At 39.1% G+C, this 21,689-nt stretch overlaps 1 protein-coding gene and 2 pseudogenes across 1 annotated transcript; all 3 read right to left on the minus strand.

The window, feature by feature from the left end:
- LOC140945508 (uncharacterized) overlaps positions 1-21,689 on the minus strand; it is a 73,729-nt pseudogene that overhangs the window by 36,044 nt on the left and 15,996 nt on the right.
- LOC140945901 (uncharacterized) lies at positions 121-8,960 on the minus strand (annotated as a pseudogene).
- LOC140945895 (uncharacterized) lies at positions 9,927-18,028 on the minus strand. The gene is made up of 5 exons (XM_073394960.1): positions 17,663-18,028; positions 16,070-16,732; positions 15,175-15,453; positions 12,062-12,295; positions 9,927-10,758 (listed from the first exon to the last, which is right to left on the minus strand). The coding sequence occupies exons 1-5, from the start codon at positions 17,961-17,963 to the stop codon at positions 10,415-10,417; spliced, it is 1,821 nt and encodes a 606-aa protein (XP_073251061.1). The 5' UTR covers positions 17,964-18,028; the 3' UTR covers positions 9,927-10,414.

The following is a 21,689-nucleotide window of genomic DNA, read 5'->3' on the forward strand; positions in this document are numbered from 1 at the left end:
TTGTATTCTACTTTTATCTGTGGCCTTAAAAACGCGCAGTTTTGACAGTTGCGGGAGCAAAAGCCATAGCAACCGACAATCGAGAAATTAATATTTATCGAAAAAACGAGCCTCGTGACAATATCATTCTAATTTTAAATCATCTCTTACGGTGCAAAGTACAAAAGAAAGATGGACTTAAGAGCACCGTCATAAACCTGATAACAAATTCATCTGATTTTATACTATTATAATAATAATATATTGAGACTTTTGTTCCTGGGTCATCGTTAAGTTTGATTAAAAATAAAGCTCAAACAGCGGCGATAAATATTGTGAGCTTTCGCATTTTTATAAACTTGACGTTTGGTATGCCTTCAACATACATTTTCAAAAGTGATCTAAATACATTTTCAAAGGTATTTTTGAAAATATATATTTTCTAAATACATTTCAAAAGTGATTATTGGGCTTCTTTTCCTGACCTCGTTTCAGCAAACAGCCAAGTGTGAAAGTTTACTAGAATTAAGTACGTAGTACTTTTAGCGAAAGACAACCATCTCAGCTCAAACATCGGAGCCGATGTCCTTCATTTTATTTAGCTAGGTTGATTCGTAAAAGGTTTCAACTTCGTCTGGTGTGAACTTGTAAGTTCCTGCCAGGAATGTTCGTGCAAAGGTGCTGGCGTAACTGTATCCGCTCGGTGGGCCGTAATCATGGCCAAGGTTGCTGTAAGAATTGCTATTGGATGATGCGTCGCTTTTTATGTTAATGTCGTGTCCTCCTCCGAATGTGGGCCCATATGAGGACAAAAAATACAGGGAATATTTTTTGCGAGAGCTATATTGCCCTGTCTGAGACAGTTTAACAGGCGCCCATCCTGGTTTGTTCACCAATGAAAATAAAAAGGCTTTGGAGTCGTATTGATACCGGCCAGATAACGATGCTAGTAAGAAGAAAGAAAAAAATATATATATTGAATAGAAAATAAATTATTAACATTGTCCTATATAAAAATAATAAAATCATCAATAATAAATAACAAACGACTTGTTGACGAGATCAAGCAAAACTAACTACGAGAGAATGACAATTTGACTAACAATAGACGACTGTTTAACTGTGACAATAGACGGATCGAAACGCACCAATTACTGATTACGAGTCTTCATACCCAATAACATCACGGCTTAACTGACAGACGACCAATAACATCGGCACGTAATTGACCAATCAGATCAATAACCAGAGTATAATACCATCAACTGACGTGATACAGCTCTCTTTGACTCTGAAGATGACTACCGCAAGGTTGTCGAAACGTCAGTCACTGTCAACAACAACAGTCCTATTCAGGATTACGTTCACCTGGACGATCAAACTCAACCTACTTTTGAAATGACTCCTGGGTTCAAACCTTTCACAATCATCAATAATAATATTAATATTAATGATAATGATAATTCATAATGAAGCAAATTCGAGTTGCTTAGTTTACATATAGGTATGACGAATCACTCTTGACTAATGAACGACACGTTTTATCAAGAACTAATTCAGTTCATTCTTTTCATTCTTTTTAGGAATTTCTTATGAATATTTTTATTATAAATTGTCCTAGTTATAATAGAATCTACCGTAAGCGGTCACTCTTTGAACCAGACCAGTCAGTATTTCAGTTTAGCAGAGATTTCCTCTAAAGGGAGATTGAGATTCTATGTGGCAACAGGCATGCGTACAGGGATCAAGACTAAGGCCCGGTTTTCCCGAGCGACGCATTTAGCGCAAGCATACTTTTAAGCATTAGCATAACTTAAGGATAAAAATAAGCATGAATACGAAAAGCTTAATGTGCACTATCATAAAAAGCATGAGCTTAAGAAAAACCCAAGGTTTTGATATTCTTGTACTTATGGTTTTGATTTGCCGTCCTCATTAGATCCTTATGCGCATGCTATATATACTTGCGTCGCTAGGGAGGACCAGGTTTAAGGAACTGTCCGCTTACCGGAGTTGAGGTGAGGTGTCTGACTACGAGAAGTGTCAATTAAAAGAGATTTGCAATTATGAAAGCAATTGACGAGAAAAAAAGAACAAGAATTAGATTAGAATGTTTCGTGTGGCTTAAGAAAACAAGTCTCCAAATTCATGTGTTGGTTTTTCTCACCATTTCCCAAAGCGTTCTATAATCCGGTGAATTAGTCATAATACTCTTACCACAGTAATGAAGTTTTTGTTATTTTATTATTTATTATAATAAGAATTGTTATCATTATTATTGTTAGGTCCGTTTTGCAGGCTAGAAATTCTCATCACTTTGCTGATCCAGATCTTTAGGAGAGGGGGCTGGGGATTGGGGCTCATTCACATCTTTTTAAGTCTACTGAGGTGGGGCGATCCTCGGTCCTTGAAGGGTGGAGGATGCATGCCCGCATGCATCTAAATCCGCCAACCATAAATCTTTATCCGTTACTACTTAACCATGAATGAATGGCAGGGTTAACTGAGTCTTTTACCAAGCTGCACTTTTTGGTGAACATATGCTTAAATAACCGTGCTGGTGGTCTATGCATCAAAATCTGCCGCTTTACAGTGTTGACTTACCCCATGAAATGCTGGTGTATCCTCCAAAAATGTATCTCCCGACCCTTATTATTGTCACATTTCGCTCAGGCAAAATTACGAAAGTTTGATCGGTGAAATGAACCTTCGTCTTGGTGTATCACGTACGTGGACATGTCAAAAAAGCGTGTTTCTTCTTTGCCAAAATTTGCGAATTTCACCAAAAACTTGCGATGAAGTAAGTTAGTCGCTTCTTTTACAATATGGGAATTGAAGGATGGAAGATAGCAGGGTGGCAAGAAAGTCAGAACAATATCGATACTTTATAACCTAAAAATATTATAATAGTGTTAGCCTGGAATTTGGGCACGTTTTGACAGGCTAGAAATGCATCACTTATCATCTGCGGAATCAGAACTTGAGAAGAGGGGTGGGGGGTGGCGCTCATTCACACCATGTAAGTGTAGGAGGGGTGATCCTCGGCCCGTGAGGAACGAGGGGATATGGGCCCCCCTCTAGATCCATTAACTTAGAACCTTTGTTCGCCACTGCTTAACCATGTGTGAAAGGTAGAGTTACATGACTCCATATTGCTAAGTACCAAGCTGCACTTTTAGCTGAACATATCAATGCCAATTACGCCAAAGGTATAAATGCCACTTCCATGGATTACAATGCTCACTTACCCCATGAAATACTTGTGTATCCTCCAAAAATATATCTCCCGACCCTTATTATTGTCACAGTCGGACCCTTGCCGTCACATCGGGAGTGAAATGTAATTGCAGCCCAGCCGTCCACGGATGCACGCCAACAGCGCTTCCAGGCAGATTTCACGCTTCGTGCTACAGGGGATAGCCAATTCCTTAAACTTCTCAAATGATTTTTGCTCTTTCCCACGATAACGGAGTCTTCTAAATCTGAAAAAGAACAATCGACACTAAATGGTGTAATGAGAATTCCATATCTTGGAGACTGGCCAGAATCGGACTTTTTTTGGAACTTATAGCATCGAATTTTGTCATTGTTGAGTTATTGACATACAAAATCAGTATTAATATACACGAAGTGCATTATTTTTGGCAAAGTTATCCCTAACGGATATGTAGAAAAGACCATTAACGGTCACCCTCGGGGCCAAATGACCACTTAATATAATACAGGTTTGACAACTCGATCAGGAAAATCAAAAAGAGGAAGATGGTGACTAAGAAAAATATCCATTATACATACATACATACATACACACATACATACATACATACGTTTTATTGAGTCTCCCTTTACAGGGCTTTTCAGACACAATTAACTAATTACATAAAATTTACAGAAAAAAAATCTAAAATCTAAGAAGCTAAAACTAGAGTGTTCATTAAATATGCTATTGAACAATAAATTAGATATTAAAATAGATATCTGATGCACGTTACAACGACAGTGACCGTTACGTTTAACAGATCAGAGGTGAAGCCATTCGCTGCCAAACTCGTTGTAGCCTTTGAAAAGGTGACCTGACGACTGCTTAATAGACTAAGCAGGGCCATAGCTAGGTTTTTTTGTAACGGGGGCATTTTCGCGAGTGCAGAAGCCACGAGCCTTGTAGGGGAGTCTGGGGATATCCTCCCCCAGGAAATTTTCAAATTTGGAGGCTCCGAAACGTTATTTTCAGCACTTGTCATGAGATATGTCTCCGAAAAATCGACCTCGAATGTGAAAATGGCAAACAATTGCAAGTCACTATAATCAAAATAACTGAGTCTAAAGAAAACAAATCCATCCAAAAAATTGATGTGTCCGTGGCTCAACAGATCCGGGGAAGAGGGCAGCTGCCCCCCTTGACCCCTCCCCCCCGCTAGCTACGGCTCTGGACTAAGGTGACGGCTTATTCAGTTTAGATTTGAAGTAATTGAGGAAAATGATCTCGGAGACTTTGGTATAAGTGGCCGCTTATTAGTTATAGTCAGGTTCCCTTACAGGTTTGACTGTATGATATCAATCCTTCCAACAGCTGCAAGAAACTCGACAAGTGATGAGGACAAAATTGATGTCATTATTCAAACTGTTTATAAAAACAAGATAAATTATTTCCACCTCATACATGTAACTAGAACTAGAAAGTTTGGACAAACGAAAATGACCATTTGCCGACAGTGGTGTTTTGCCACCACCCTATGCCAAATAAATAGAGCAAACCTGGCTTTCGTTGAACGGCCACATTGATCCTGGCCTTCTTTGTTCCCATAATGTTAGTAGCAATACAGTCGTACAAACTACTGTCAGCAGGACTTAAGTTCTTAATAGTTAGTGTTCCTTGGTTTACTTCAGTTCTTCCAGCTGGCAAAGACATTCCCACTCTACTCCAGTTTATCACGGGACGAGGGAAACCTTCAGCTTGGCAAACTACCTGAAAGGTAGTGCGCTGTACTGGCGTGGCAAGTGGTGGTGGAACTTTTGTGAATATTGGAAGTCCTAGGGAAAAAAAATAAAACCTTACAATGGAAACAAGTACAAACTGTATAACAAAGAATAGAAACTAGTACTGAGAACTATTAGAAAACGGAGCTTCTACACGATGTAAAGTTTTAGACGTTTTACGCTATTTTAAGTCAGAAGCATGCTTCCGGTCTAGTTTAATGGTGAAACCAGAAATACAAAACAGGATGAATAACGCAAAACGAAATCAATTAACTAGAGGAAAACCTTTAAACAAAAGAAGGATGCAATCCCAGCCGTTTGTGAGCCTACACAACGGAGACACGCATAAAAATGATCAAGCAGCAGCTGGGTGTGTAAATCTCGGAAGTTTCAATTATGTTCTTACCTCGAACAGTCAAGTTACTAGTGGCCTCGGACAATCCAAGAATGTTCGTGGCAGCACATGTGTACGTCCCAGCATCACTATAATTTAGATTTCTCACGATCAGCTCTCCTTCCTTAATCAAATACTTTGCACCTGACAGAAGCTTTCTGCCCTTAAATTGCCATTCCACGATTGGGGAAGGATTTCCGGCGACCGTGCAATAAAATGCTGTATTTCCTCCCTCATCTCGTGTCTGCTGTGCCGGCGACAACATCACTTGTGGAGCAGATATCGATTTCCCAGGCCTTCCCGGAGGTCCCGGCATTCCTTTTGGGCCAGGCTCTCCGTTGTTTCCCTTTTCTCCTCTCGGTCCTGCAGGACCAGTTATTCCTGTTTTTCCAGATTTTCCAGGAGGTCCCATGGGACCTTGAGGACCTTTCTTTCCCTTTGGTCCCCCTCCTGCCACGTGGTCCTCTCGCTCCGATGGGACCAGGATATCCGGGGGGACCTGCAGGACATACTTTCTCACTTGACTTACAGTACTTGGTGGGCATAAGTTGTTCAAACTGTTTGCTGATTTCTTTTCTCACTTCATGTATGGTGATGCCGTTTGAAGTGTCGTTCAAAACGTTTCTTCGCTTTCTTAACCGCATGGTTGCTGATGCCTCTTTTGATAACGGGCTGACTGCAGTAAGGTAAGATTAAGAAATTTTTTAATATCCAGTGATTAACATAGAAATAAATAAGGGGAAAAATATAGCGAACAAATCAACGGAATGAATGATAAGGTTGACATTTCTAACATAAAATTAAATGTTTTAGAGGTTGCGTTCAACAACAAGGTTAACAACTTTTTAATTTCTCCCCACGCCTCTCCTTTGCTGCCTCCTTAGGGAAAGCCAAGCTGACATTCTAGATTTCTAGATCAACGCACAGCACACATTTCTAACCAACTGAGCCCGTTTAATAAACGTTGAAATAATTTTCCGGCTGGCGCCGGTCAAGTTGTCCGGTCAAACCTATTTTTGCTCGAACACAACCCGTTCTTAGCCGGACAAATGTCTTTCATCTATAGGATTATCTGATTGCACTTTACAGTAAAATACATGCGGACTATTATAAAAACACTTTACAACACTACACAACCTACTCCTGAATTTGCGGTGACGATTTAAGTTTTTAACTCGCAACTCCCGGAAAAAAAGCCACTGTTACCTCCGCGCAGCGCAGGGCATCTGAAATTTCGCGCTGTCCCAGAGCCGCGAAATTCGAGTAAATCCGCGAAATCTCTCGAAATTCAGTAGAAATCTTACTAAATACATGTCAATTCAACATATTTGAGACTTATCTCGGTTAATGGGGCTGTATATATAAAAAGCTTTGGCATTGGCGAAATTCTGAGCTCATTGTTGTTAAAAGAGCAAATGATGATATCTGATAAAAAGAAAAACCTTGTCTGAGAAAATTATAAGTCCAAACGACATCGCAAAGCAAGCAGGGGTTTTGAGCACAAAATCGCCGGCTTTTAAAAGGCAACAGTTATAAGTAGTCGATGTTTTTTCCGTTGTTGTTATTGCGCAGGCTGACGCTCATCATCCCCCCCAAAAAGGGACAATTGCCGTTTTGTTTCTTTAAAAACGTTCGTGAAATCAGCGCAAAACCGATCGCTTTCTAGCGAAATTTGCCTAGAAAATTTCCGCGCAATTGCCTTTTTTTAACGATCATTTTTCGGCGAAATTTTTCCGAGTTTTTCGTCGAAATTTCCGCTAAATCAGCCGTTTTTTTCCGCAAATTTGTCTCTAAAAAATTCCTCGAAATTTGACTTTTTTCTGGGACCTATCAGAGGCCCTGTGTTATGAACGGTTTATGTCATAAAAGTTCTTTATCTGGCCGCCTTTTTCTCTCTCTCCCCCCACTTTTTTTCCTTCACGAGCGTCAATAATGTCCAATCTTGACCAATCGTTTTTTTAAAAAAAGTGAACGTCTGAATTACATTAGAAGCCAAGAAAATGTCCGGCTATCAAAGGATTTGACCGGACAAATCGTATTTTTGCCGGACATTGTCCGTTGACCGGCCGTTATTTCAAGCCCTGTTGCCACCCTATCGAAGTTTTATCAAGTAAGCCGGCAGGCCATAAGACTCCTTAACCGAACGCCTTTAGAGGCATGTACAAAATATCTCAAATTTTACGCCACCCTAACAATTTTCAGGGATTCAGACAGAGCTGTTTCAAACCAATTTTCCACACCCGTTTTCTCACCATGTAAACCTCTAAAATCCATACCCGTTTTTAGACCTGGCCTTTAGACAGAAGTTATGTCATCATTACTTAGATTAGATAAGAGGGCAAAAAAAATTCTTCGAATGCATTTCGAATTCACATATTTCTATTTCGTTCTTATTCATTTGGAATTGAAACGATAACTACGTTCATGCATACGCTCCAGTAGTAAGTTCCTCGAAAACCTTACCCGATTCCAGACCAAAATGAGCTAAGTTTATACCCTCTTTCAGACGAAAAAGGCCCCAAAACCATACGCTTTGTGGCGGCAGATACCTACATCAGGGGCACCCAAGGTCAATTTTTGGAAAATATCTGTTCGGAAGACGATTTGAGATCTAGAATTTTCGGAACATTTGTTGTAAAATTTCCTGCTTGCCTGCCTCTCCTAGGATTTTCGAACATCAAAAAACATGGTATGATTGCCCATGTTAAAACTGATTTTTACGCCAAAAAGGTCACCTACAATTTTCGGGAGCCTTTTTTCTGGCTGAAATTTTCGAAAAGGTAAGTTTTGATCCCTATAATTTTAGTTAATCACTAGACTTTCAGCTAGGAAATCCGAACAGATGAAAAATTTTTAGGGGATAAAAATATGCCTGTAACTACCGTTTAAATACTAAAATATGTTTAAGTGGTTTTGAACTATCTTGTCGTTGGGTGCCCCTGCCACATGGCTTATATAAGGGAGTAACTCCCCCCCCCCCCCCCGGGTATCGACCACATATCTTGTACGTGAGCAAGTCGTTCGACACTTAAGCTATGAATTCAACATCAGTTACACCGTACATTTCTTTATAGTTTTACCAGTATAGGCGGCTTAGTGAATATTTAAGCAGTATTACAAAAGATTGAGAGTATATATCACAAAAGGATTCATACAGTGTTAGTTGATAAAGTTAAAAACTCAATTCTGTTATGAAAAGATCCCGTATATAAGCGCAAACTCGCACCCAGACAGACCATGAAAGATTATATGCCTAAATCAAAAGAGGTTAAAACCCAGTTCTAAACATGTATCTGCATCTAAAAAACATCTGAAGCGACGATTTTACCTGATGTATAACCGATCCTTTCGGATACATATGTCTGAACCTTCTTATGAACATCTCTTGCTGTAGCTTCTGTCGGTGAAAGAAATATCCTGTCAGTATTTTCAGTCGAGAAACTCTGAACGCAGGGGAAAAGGTTAACGCGAGATTCGAAAGCTATCAGTCGTTCGTTTGTTGTTTCATTCTTCACCCAGAGACATCCACAAACGAAGAGTAATACCACGGAAAGGAACGATGGTCTAAGTGACGGAACAAACTCAAGGAGTCGATGAGATTCTGAGGAGTTCAAGGATTTCATTTCTGCAGCTTGCATGCCAATCGTCCCATGCGTATGAAGACGGAGGGAAGTGGAAAACTTGCCAGTAAAACTTGATCCTTAAAAATTTAGCCAAGAGAAACATGTCACCGCGACGATTGACGTAAAGATAACAAGGCTTTATTTGTAGTCAGTGTTATATGAGGGACGGCACGAACCATAAAAAAAACTTAACTTATGGGGGAGGGGGGGAGAGGTGAAGTAAAAAAAGAAAATATTCGTGCAAGAGAAAACTAAATGAAAAAATTCATGCACGCTAAGTAACGCCAAAAAATTCATGCAAAGGAAATGCTAACAAAAAAAATCATACGATAATGGGACTTTCCTAATGGTCTGTCCCTTATAACTGACCTTCTTCCTGTTTGCATCTCCGTGTTGCAGTTCACTGTAAAACATGCTCAGAAAAGTAGCGGGTGAAAAACGGAAAAATTTGAATCTTGATATTTATGATTGTTCCTGTTTTTTTTTGTGTGTGTGTGTTGTTTGATCGTTCGTTTTTTTTTTTTTTAATGATTGCAGCAATAATAATGAAACGCGTTTTAATCTTGTAGTCGATTTCAGCCTTTGAATAAGAACTCCGTTAACCACTAATTTTAATCAAAAAACGGTTCTCACTTAGTGTCGTGGGTAGGAAGGGAGTGGGGGGGGGGGGGGGTGGTCACTCCCTATATGAAATATAATGGCCGATACGTGGAGGCTCCGCCTGAAAGGGATGCCTTTGGAGCTCAGGCTTCAGCTATATCAAAGGATAGGGAATTCATGAATAGAATTATATGAAAGGGTAAGAAAACCTATCATTACGGCAGGTATTTAAAGGGGGCTTAAATTAATTCGAAAGGACGCGCCTCGTGATAATATCATTTTAATTGTAAATCATCTCTTACAATGTTAAATACACAAAAGAGATGGACTTAGAGCACTGTCATATACCTGATAACAAATTTATCTTACTTTCTATTCATAATATATTTCTGGGCTTCTTTTCCTGACCTCGTTTTAGCAAGCAGCCAAATGTTGAAAGTTTACTGGAACTAAATATGTAGCACTTTTAGTGAAAGACAACCATCTCAGATCAAATATCAGAGCCGATGTCATTCATTTTAATTAGCTAGGTTGTTTCGTAAAAGGTTTCAACTCCGTCTGGTGTGAACTTGTAAGTTCCTGCCAGGAATGTTCGTGCGAAGGTGCTGCGGTAGCTGTACCCGCTATAAGTATGGCCAAGGTTGCTCTAAGAATTAATAATATATTAATAATAATATATTATTGGGCTATCTTATCACAAATAATATATCCTAACCTCGTTTAAGATAGCAGCCAAGTGTGAAAGTTTACTGCAGAGCTAAGTTACTGTTAAAAAGCAGTACTTTTAGTGAGAGACAACCACAGCTCAAATATTAGAGCCGATGTTATTCATTTTATTTAGCTACGTTGTTTCGTAAAAGGTTTCAACTTCGTCTGGTGTGAACTTGTAAGTTCCTGCCAGGAATGTTCGTGCGGAGGTGCTGCCGTGGCTGTACCAGCTCGGTGGGCCGTAATCATGGCCAAGGCTGCTGTAAGAATTGCTATTGGATGATGCGTGGCTTTTTATGTTAATGTCGTGTCCTGCTCCGAATGTAGGTCCATATGATGAGTAAATATATATAGAATATGACTTTCTATAACTATACTGCCCTGTCTGAGACAGCTTAACAGGCGCCCATCCTGGTTTGTTCACCAGTGAAAATAAAAAGGCTTTGGAGTCGTATTGATAGCGGCCAGATGATGATGCTACAAGAGGGAAAGTAAAAAGGGAAATTGAAAATAAATTAGTAACATTGTCCTAGTACCTAAAAATAATAATATTTATATTAATAATAATGATAATTCTTAATGAAGCAAATTTGAGTTGCTTAGTTTACATAAGTATGACGAATCATTCTTGACTAATGCACGACACGTTTTGTCAAGAGCTAATTCAGTTCATTCTTTTCAGGAATTTCTTAATAGAAATATTTTTATTATAAATTCTTTTAGTCATAATAGAATCTACCGTAAGCGGTCACTCTTTGAACCAGACCAGTCAGTTCTTCAGTTTAGGAGAGATTTCCTCTAAAGAGAGATTAAGATCCGTGTTCTTGTGTGGCTACAGGGATCAAGACTAAGGCCCGGTTTTCACGAGCGACGCATTTAGCGTAAGCATACGTAGTATAAGCATGAGCATAACTTACGCATAAAAATAAGCATGAGCACGAAAAGCTTAATGTGCACTATCATAAAAAGCATGAGCTTAAGAAAAATCCAAGGTTTTGATATTCTTGTACTTATGGTTTCTATTTAGTTTAAGCCGTCCTCATTGATCCTTACTATGCGCATGCTATATATACTTGCGTCGCTAGGGAGGAACAGGTTTAAGGAACTGTCCGCTTATCGGAGCTGAGGTGAGGTGTCTGACTACGAGAAGTGTCAATTAGCAGAAATTTGCAATTATGAAAGCAATTTACGAGAAAAAAAGAACAAGAATTAGATTAGAATGTTTCGTTTGACTTAAGAAAACAAGTCTCCAAATTCATGTGTTGTTGTTTTTTTTCTCACCATTTCTTAAAGTTTTCTATCATTTGGTGAATTAGTCATAATACTCTTACCACAGTAATGAAGCCTTCGTTATTTTATTATTTATTATAATAAGAATTATTATTATTATTATTATTATTATTATTATTATTATTATTATTATTATTTCTATTATCATTATTATTGTTAGGTCCGTTTTGCGGGCTAGAAATTCTCATCACTTTGCTGATCCAGATCTTGAGGAGAGGGAGCAGGGGACTGGGGCTCATTCACACCTTTTTAAGTCTACTGAGGTGGGGCGATCCTCGGTCCTTGAAGGGTGGGGGATGCATGCCCGCATGTATCTAAATCCGTCTAAAATCTTTATCCGTCACTACTTAACCATGAATGAATGGCAGGGTTATCTGAGTCTTTTATAGGGCAGTACCAAGCTGCACTTTTAGCTGAACATAATTATGCTTAAATAACCGTAATGGTGGTCCATGCATCAAAAACCTGCTGCTTTACAGTGTTGACTTACCCCATGAAATGCTGGTGTATCCTCCAAAAATGTATCTCCCGACCCTTATTATTGTCACAGTCGGGCCCTTGCCGTCACATCGGGAGTGAAATGTACTTGCAGCCCAGCCGTCCACGGATGCACGCCAACAGCGCTTCCACAGAGAATTGACGCTTTTTGTCACAGGTTTAAGCCAGTTGCTTAAGGAGGTCAAGTGGTTTCTGTTGTTTCCCACAACGACGGAGTTTTCAAAAGCTAAGTAAAAAAAAAAACCTTCTTTAACATGTCAAACAAATTATTATTTGGCCAAGTAAAAAAGTTTAAAAATTTGACATCAACTGGATTATAGATGGTTTTCACTGTGACGTCATCAAATTAGAAAAGTTAAAATAGCGAGGTTTTACGAATTCTTCTTTACACTAGGTTGAAGATAAACGAAAAATAAATCTTTGTACAAGTTTCCAGTCCCGTATCATGTTTCATTTCGAAAATACAGCAATTTGAACTTCCGAGTTTTCACAGTGCGTGACACCAAAATAGGAATACTGTCTCGTTGAAAAAAAGTCTCTCCTCTTGATTTTCAGCAGTATAACCACTTCAAGTATTAGAAGATGTGTTTATGCGTACGTATGCTAGTTCTCGAGTGAAAAGAAAGAGTTTTTATAGGAAAAGTGAACTTCAGATATTTTTGTTGATTTCCGGCGGCCATATTGGTGCACCAAAACGGTGCACCACTATGGCGTCTCCATACAAAGCTCTACAATGGCGCGTGAAACGTTTCGGCAAATAACTCAGAAACTGTGGGCCACAAAGACCTGAGACTTGGACCAATTGTTTATATAATAGTCTTTTATAACATTTAATTTTCTTGGCTTCTTCCATTGGACGGTTTCCAATTTAATTTTTTATTGCGTGGCAGTGAATACGATCTATTGTCATTTGCAGGGCTGAATTAGCAAAAAGAGTAACATTGCAAGTGACTAAAGAAAGAGTGCCGATTCATGTATTTGATTTGCTAATAAGAAATTTTAAGCATGAAACTCCAGTTAACACACAAGTCTTCAAATGCAAATTTATGTCAGCACCTCATGCACAATGACTATATAGCTCTAATTGCTTTTTTCTGTGATATTAAATGTTTAAAAAAAAAGCCAGTCATGGATGAGATTCGAACTAATCACTGTGCGATACAGTGGTATAGTTCTTACGTATCTAGGCTTTCGAAAAAGTGTCCATGGTCCTTTGAGTAAGGTTTATCCTAAACCTACTGACAAACACCAGTATGTACTACACTGTAGTTTCATCCTGCCACCCTCAACATACCAAACGCGCCATTCCTTTTAGCCTTGCACTTCGCCTCCGACGCATTTGCTCTAACCCAGACAATTACAAACTACGTACTAACGAACTTATAGATTACCTTGCTAATCGCGGCTACAACAAAACCTTTCTTAAGACCCAAATACAACGAGTTTCCGACATTCTTCGCACTGACGCACTTACCAACAAACCCAAGACTCAGACTGAAACCACCCCTTTCGTCATTACTTACAAATTATAATCCAGCGTTACCCAACCTTGCGCATATCATTCACAAGCATTCTAACGTGATGTACTCATCAGATCGCTGTATAAATGTTTTTAAAAACCTTCCGTTAGTAGCTTATCGCCGTTGTAAAAAAAGTTAGCGACATCCTTGTTAGAGCCCAGCTTATTAACAGCACCGACACCAGTAACTCCCGACCCACCCCCGGTTCCTTTCGGTGCAACAACAAGAATTGTACCACCTGTCCCTATATTGAACATGGCCGTAATCAATACTCTTTTCATTCTGCAGGTGAGACCCACTACATCAAATCTCATATCACTTGTGAAACTTTTAATGTTATCTATTTGATTCAATGTCGCCTGTGTAATCTGAAACTAAACGTCGCCTCAAAGACCGTTTTAATGAACACAGACGACCTGTACTCAACCTTACTGGTAATTACATCCATACTGCAGTTTCAGAACACTTTCTTACCAGCAATCATTCCGACAATCATATACTTTTGATTCCTATTGAAAAACTTAAAAATGGGCGTGATTCTTTCAGGAAAGTACGTGAAGCCCACCTTATCCATAAAGCTAAGACAATTGAGCCTCTGGGCATCAATAAACGTGGTGAACTGTAACTATATATAGTATATCTTTTAATTTTTTTTGGTTATCTCGTCTTTTTAAGTAGCCACACCATACCACGTCATATTATGTAATTTCCGGTCATTATTTTACTTCATATATATTTCTGTAGGTATTAGTGTTGTCCGCGTCCCTGTAGGTGTCAGTGTCTTCCGCGTAAATTCAAGAAGAACCATTATTCAAACAGTTTGGAAGAGGACTCTAACTAGATAGACAGCTACCTATAATACATCTTTGCAATTCATCTTAGATGTTTAACAAAGGTCGCAATGGTTTATGGATTAAACGACTGGCAATAAACTGAATGTTTAATCTGTTCATACCTTGTTCAATCAAGGGTATTGCTTTGGGCATTGGGCAATTACGCTCTTGGGAAGCTATACTATTATTTGGCGGTCACTTAAGCAAGTCATTGCAGTGAGTTTCGTATGCCCAAATGCTCAGGGCCAATTGCGCCAATGACCAACTCTCTAAGCAACCTTTGACTGAATTAGATATAGTAGAAACCCGCAACTAAGAACCTACATTTTTTAGGAGTTAGCCTAAACAGGTTCTTATATAAATGGTAGTTAACAGAATTTTAGGCTTTTTAGGTTCTTAAAATGGGTTCTTAATCCTGGAGAAAAAACATTTAGTCATTAGCACAAGTTGGTCATTAGCCTGTACTTTTATTTTCTTCAGCCCCACCCCACCCCACCCCCCCCCCATTTTTCTTTAAAAAACATTTTTACAACAATGGCAATCTCCTTTTTTTGCTTCAAATATGATTCTTGCAATGCAGCTGTAATGTACTAGTATGATTTTAGAAAATAAGAACCTGTTTTAAATTTCTTAGGCTAAATAGGTTCTTGTTTATAGGCGGTATAAATGACCAATTTTAGGCTAACAGGTTCTTAATTTTTAGGTTCTTGGTTGCGGGTTTTTAGTGTATATGCGGTGCCTGCCGTACAAACCTAAGCGACGCACTTGCACTGCCACGTTGATTCTTGTCTTCTTTGTTCCCATAATATTAGTAGCCACGCATTCGTAAAAACCGCTGTCATCAGGACTCAAGTCGTTAATGGTAAATGTGCCTTGGTTTATACTGGTCCTTCCAGCATGTAAAGGCATTGCTGCTCTAGTCCAGTTTATTTCGGGGCGAGGATATCCTTCAGCTTGACAAGTTATTTGAAACGTAGAACCTTGTACTGGTGTGGCAATTGAGGGTGGAACTTTTGTGAAGATTGGAAGACCTGAAATTTAGAGCCGAAAAATTAACAGGATGCACAATAAATTAAACAGCTTATATTCCTTTCTTTTCTGGAAACCCTTTCAAGTTTCATGCCCTTAAATCCACATTTCGCAAAAAGTGTTACTGATAAACTTTGTCATAAGCAACGTTTAACTACATAGTCGAAAAGGGAGCAAAAGAAATGTATTAATTCAGAAAGATAAGTGAGAGATCTGTACCAGTTGTGTAGGATATTGAAGGTCAGGATTAATTAAAGCAAATACCAAACCAAACTCAGAATTCATCATGTAGGAAGGTCATGCATTGAAGTAGTTCAATTAGCGATCAAGAAAAAGACAAATTGGAAGGAATAGGACAGTGATGGAAGGATCGTGTTGTGTGCCTTCGCGTACATGGTGAAGATTGTCATCTGTTATTATCTTAAACATAACTTCTTAAAATATCTTTACGTTTGCATGGCCCAGGTTAAACGTTGAACTGACTAGTGGCTAAGAAATACGAAAAATGGATGAATTGAAATGAAGGAGGAGATAAAAGTACACGATTAAACAACAGAGCACAAACAAACCTACATAATCAAGCAGCCAGATATAACAATAGTACACTGCTCCACTTACCTCTGACAGTCAAGTTACTAATGGCCTCGAACGATCCAAGAATGTTCCTAGCAGCACATGTGTACGGTCCAGCATCGCTGTAATTCAGATTTCTAACGATCAACTCTCCTTCTTTAATCAAATACTTTGCGCCTGACAGAAGCTTTCTGCCCATAAATTGCCATTCCACGACTGGGGAAGGACTTCCTGCGACCGTGCAATAAAATGCCGTGTCTCCTCCCTCATCTCGTGTCTGCTCTGCTGGCGACAACATCACTTGTGGAGCAGATATCGATTTTCCAGGCTTTCCAGGTGGTCCCGGCATGCCTTTTGGCCCAGGCTCTCCTTTATCTCCCTTTCCTCCTCTCGGTCCTGCAGGACCAGTTATTCCTGTTTTTCCGGATTTTCCAGGAGGTCCCATGGGACCTTGAGGACCTTTCTTTCCCTTTGGTCCCCTCCTGCCACGTGGTCCCCTCGCTCCAATGGGACCAGGATATCCGGGGGGACCTGCAGGACATACCTTCTCACTTGACTTACAGTACTTGGTGGGCATCAGTTGTTCAAACTGTTTGCTGATTTCTTTTCTCACTTCATGTATGGTGATGCCAATTGAAGTGTCGTTAGAAACGTTTCTTCGCTTTCTTAACCGGATGGTTGATGATTCCTTTATTGGCAACGAGCTGACTGCAGTCAAGTAAATTAGATAATACCTGTTAATTACCCATTGATAAAATTGTAAAAATGAGCAAGATCGAGAAGGAAGGAAAGAATGATACTGCTGACATTTCTGATAAAGGTAACTTACAAAAGAACAAGAATCGAATCTTAAGACCTGCGCACGAATTACAAGCCAACTGAGACCTTGAATACACCTACTTTCCGTCGCTCTTGTAATCCCATAAGGGTTAAGAAAGGTTTCTCAAATTAGACTGAACTCCTTTGAAAGAAACGGAAATATCTCCATGAATAATCTCTAAATACACGCCTTTTGTCTATACTGATCTATAATGTCTATACTATTCTAAAATTTATCCAGAAAGTGCTAAACGAAAATAGCTCAATCTAAAGCAAACAGATAAATCTAAAAATGAACTGCCAAGAATTGGGTCATTATTGCTTGAAATTGGTCACGCAATACCTTTCAATTCCGAGAGCCCAAATAACCTCAAACCTGAAGCACATGCAGCCCCCACTTAAATAAATGTTTAAGGAACCTTATCTAATGTCGTCTAGCTAAAAATCCTAAAAAGACAATCTTGTTGAAAAGCTGTATAGTAATGATATCGACTATCTGGCGCGTAAAGGAATCTTGTTCTGCCCCTTGTAAAAACACATTACTTATAAATTCAACTTCATTTACGCTGTAGATCTCTTCAGGTTTTTTTTATCAGTGGCAGTGGCATAATTACTGACATCTAGGGAGCATTACAAAACAGTTTCATACAGTTTAAGTTAAAATCTGATACTATTTTGGAATTGCAAAAGATCCCGTGTTGTTAACGCGAACTCACGTCATGAAAGGTTATCTCTTAACCGAGGAAGGATAAAAGCAGGCGTAAACATCCTCAATGTACATAAGGCCGTCCAAGTAAGAAGAGTAAGAATAAATTTTACCTGAGGTATAGCCGTTCCCATCATCTGAAACTTGTGTCTGCATCTTCTTGGAAAGGTCTATTGCGATATCTTTTGTCGGTGAGAAAGTCGTCCTGTCAAGATTATCAATCGTGCCACGCTTAGTGCAAGGAACACAGCTGTAAATACGAGATTCCAGTGAAATCAGTCGTTCGTTTGTTGCTTCATTTTTCACCCAGAGACATCCGCAAACTAAAACTAATACCAACGAAAGGAACGATGGTCTAATTGACGGAACAAACTCAAGGACTCGTTGAGATTTTGAAGAGTTTACGGTTTTCATTTTTGTAGTTTTACGATCGTTTTGTTTCACAGCCACTCGAAGACCGGAGTTTGAGGGAAAGTTTTAAGTTAAACCTGATCCGCTTCTGATTTAGCCCAGAAAAACAAGAGTATTAGCTCACAGCCGCGCTATTCTGCCGGTGGTAACTTTTCTCTTGTTGCACTCAAACGTGGTCAAAGTTCTAACAGGTTTCTTATTCTAAAATAATTGCAGAAATCAAACATCACGTTTACAGGAAAGGTAAGAGGTTGATCACGTGACCATTGGCCTTATTCTTCATTCTTGATAACGTGGAGAGAATAAAGTTTCTCTTTTTGTAACAAACATTCGAGCATGAGTAATTTATTTAATTCAATTCTTGTTTTCTGTCACAGTTACTCCAGGTTTGAGGGAAAGTTGCAAGTTAAACCTGATCTCTTCTCCTTAAGCCCATAAAAACAAGTGTAGTAAATTAGCTTGCATTAGATTGACGTAAGCCGGGCTGCTCTGCCGGTTGTTAACCTTCCTCCTGTTGCACTCAAACGTGGTCAAAGTTCCAGCAGATACCATATTTTAAATTATTGCTGAAATCAAACATCACGTTTACAGGAAAGGAAACTAATTTGACCACTTGACCATTAACCCTCATTATTGATCACGTTGAGAGAATGAAGCTCTCTTTTTATGACAAACATGAGTAAGTTTATTGAATTTTAACTCGTCTGTACATTAACAATTAATACTAGCCCGTAAAAGTGATCTTTTATCTATTCATTATCAGTAGAAATTTCCTATAGGGGTATATTTTATGTAATAATATTTTATATAATAGGTGAATCATAAAGCATACTGATGTGCCTCAGAGTTTATACGTAGGGGTTACATGAGGTGGTAACCCAATGCTGGCAATTTTAATTACTCGGCTACACTGCTAGAAGGTGATCGGTATTATCACGTCATTGCAAGCAGTCTATTCCTGTATATGAGATAGTGTTGCCCTATTAAGCCATTAGTAATCTTAATCTTTGACTACTAATATTAGTGGTATCGCATAGGGCAACAAAGTAATGAGGACAGCCTGCTGGTTCAGTAAAATATCACTGTACTGATTTTTTTTTTTCAACTTTGTTTACTCGGAGGCTGAGATTTCGTTGCCCTCATGATAAGGAAGTAACTGTTTTTTGCCGGATGACAGCCCCCAGACTCGTATCCAGGTGAAAAAAGATCAGTTGCTGTTTTTGTTGTTGTTCAAAAAAGACTCCTACAACTTTCGGTATAAAGACAAAACGTCAGCTAGAATTTTCTAATGAAAGCGAGGCTACTTCATGTCCTCGACCTTTCGACCCATAAGGACCCACAAGGGTAGCTAACGCTTTCGGATTAGACGAAAAAGTCGCCAAAACCTTTCGTGACGACCAAAGTTCGCCTAAGACATCCATACAGATAAATTGTTTTTAGGGCAACTCCAAATTAACCAAACAGGCTTCTAAAACATAGAGAAAAATCATCTGAGACACTTCTGGCGTATTTGGAAACATTCGGTCGTTGGGTGCCGCCTGAAAATCTCTTTACCATGCATTCAAAATGGCGAAACAAACTCCTCCATCTGCTCAAAAGAGGTTTCAGGATCAATTTCCTGATGTTCAATTTGATTGGAACGAAATATATTCGCTCTCCCTTAAAGTGTCGCTAGAAACAAAAATAGAGAATTCCAATATGGTTTTGAACAACATTGTTTCCACGACAGAAAAGTTATCTAAAATTAAGATGATTGATTCGCCACAATGCACCTTTTGTAAAAACGAGATTGAATCCCTTGAGCATCTGTTTTACAGTTGCGAAATAACAAGATCCTTCTAGGTAGTGCTCCGTTCTTGGCTTATGGAAAGTAATATCAATTGGAATCCGGCCTTTGTCGTTTTTTAACGTCTTATTTGGCATATTCAACGCAGGAGAAGATTTTGTCATTGTAAACAATCTTATTTTAGTGCAAAGTTTTACATTTATCGCTGTAAATTAAATGGTGTTAAACCAGCAATGCGGGTCTTAAAAATAAAAATCGGAGCGATACACAATATAGAAGGTAGAATAGCATTCATGAGGAATAAGGTAGAATTCCATGACAAAAAATGGGAAAAAATGATGACAGTATAGCTGCCCCCAGACTGTACAATCAGCTCAGCTCAAATATCAAAGCCGGTGTCACGAATTATATTAATTGGGTTGTTTCGTAAAAGGTTTCAACTTCGTCTGTTGTGAATCTGTATGTTCCTGCCAGGAATGTTCGTGCGAAAGTACTGGTGACGCTGTACCCGCTCGGTGGGCTGTAAGTCCAGCCAAGGTTGCTGTAAGAATAGCTATTGGATGACGCGTAGTTATAGATGTTAATGTCATGTCCTCCTCCAAATGTAGGCCCATAGGATGAGTAAAAGTATTTGGATTTTTTTCTAGAACTATATTGCCCTGACTGAGACAATTTGACAGGTGCCCATCCTGGCTTGTTTACCAGCGAAAATAAGAAGGCTTTTGAGTCGTATTGATACCGGCCACCACCAGAAGCTAAAAGAAATGAAACAAAACTTTTCTAAGATAAGTTAGCGACATTGTCCTTGTGCCTGTCATAATGATGACGATAATGATGATCATTATTATTAATTAAAGATAATAAATACCTTATTGTCATAAAACAAATTCGATCGGAAGATAGCGGGGGTGGCAAGAAAATCAGAATAATATAGATATTTTATGAACTCAAAATTACTATTATAATAGTATTAGCCTGGAATTTGGGCACGTTATGTATCACTTACCAGCTGCAGAACCAGAACTCTAGAGAAGGTGTGATGGGGGGGGGGGGGGGGGGGGGCGGCTCATTCACACCATGTGAGTGTAGGAGGGGCGGTCCTCGCCCCTTGAGGAACGAGGGGATATGGGCCCGCATCTAGAGCTATTAACCTAGAACCTTTGTCCGCCACTGCTTAACCATGTATGAAAGGTAGAGCCCAGCCGTCCACGGATGCACGCCAACAGCGTTTCCAGAGAGAATTTACGTTTTTTGCCACAGGTGTTAGCCATTTGTTTAACCAGGTTAAATAATTATTGTTGCTTCCCACAATAACGGAGTTGTGCAAAATCTACTTCTTTTTTTCCCAAAATATCAGTGTTAGGTCTAAGAATATAATTAGTCTAAGAACTTTTTAAAAACCCTTCAATAGTTCATTTCCTTGCCATGTGTAACGGCATCCAAGTGACAGGAGACTGGATATCAAGTGCCACTTTATTTTCTGGCGAGGAAATTCTTAGTATTTCTTAGAACATGCTACTCACAGGTCAACCTATAACAATGGCACTCTTTTTATAACAATATGAAAGACCATCACTGTCAGTCCTATACAAATTTAACTTAACAAGTCTCAGTGATGTTGTGATTATGTCCTAACATATTTGTCTTGAACTGGATATACGAACCGCCTTAAAGCCCCTTCAATCTCTACAATCTATAACCATGGTCTCCATTAAGGATTATGTTACATGTCACTAAATGTTCCAGTTATGTCTGTACAGACCTTGCATGGGCGGATCTAGGGGAGGGTGCAGGGAGTGCGCACCGTACACGTGACCTGCGACTTTCTAATACAACTGGTATTCTGTACTATGTGGTTTATTGGTGTTGAAGTAAAGCATGAAGCGAGGTTGAAGCATTTATGTTAAACGCCGTAAAAATGGTAGTTTGGCACTGAAAAATCC

Source organism: Porites lutea, chromosome 8, assembly GCF_958299795.1.
Source record: "Porites lutea chromosome 8, jaPorLute2.1, whole genome shotgun sequence".
NCBI classification, from domain to species: Eukaryota; Metazoa; Cnidaria; class Anthozoa; order Scleractinia; family Poritidae; genus Porites; species Porites lutea.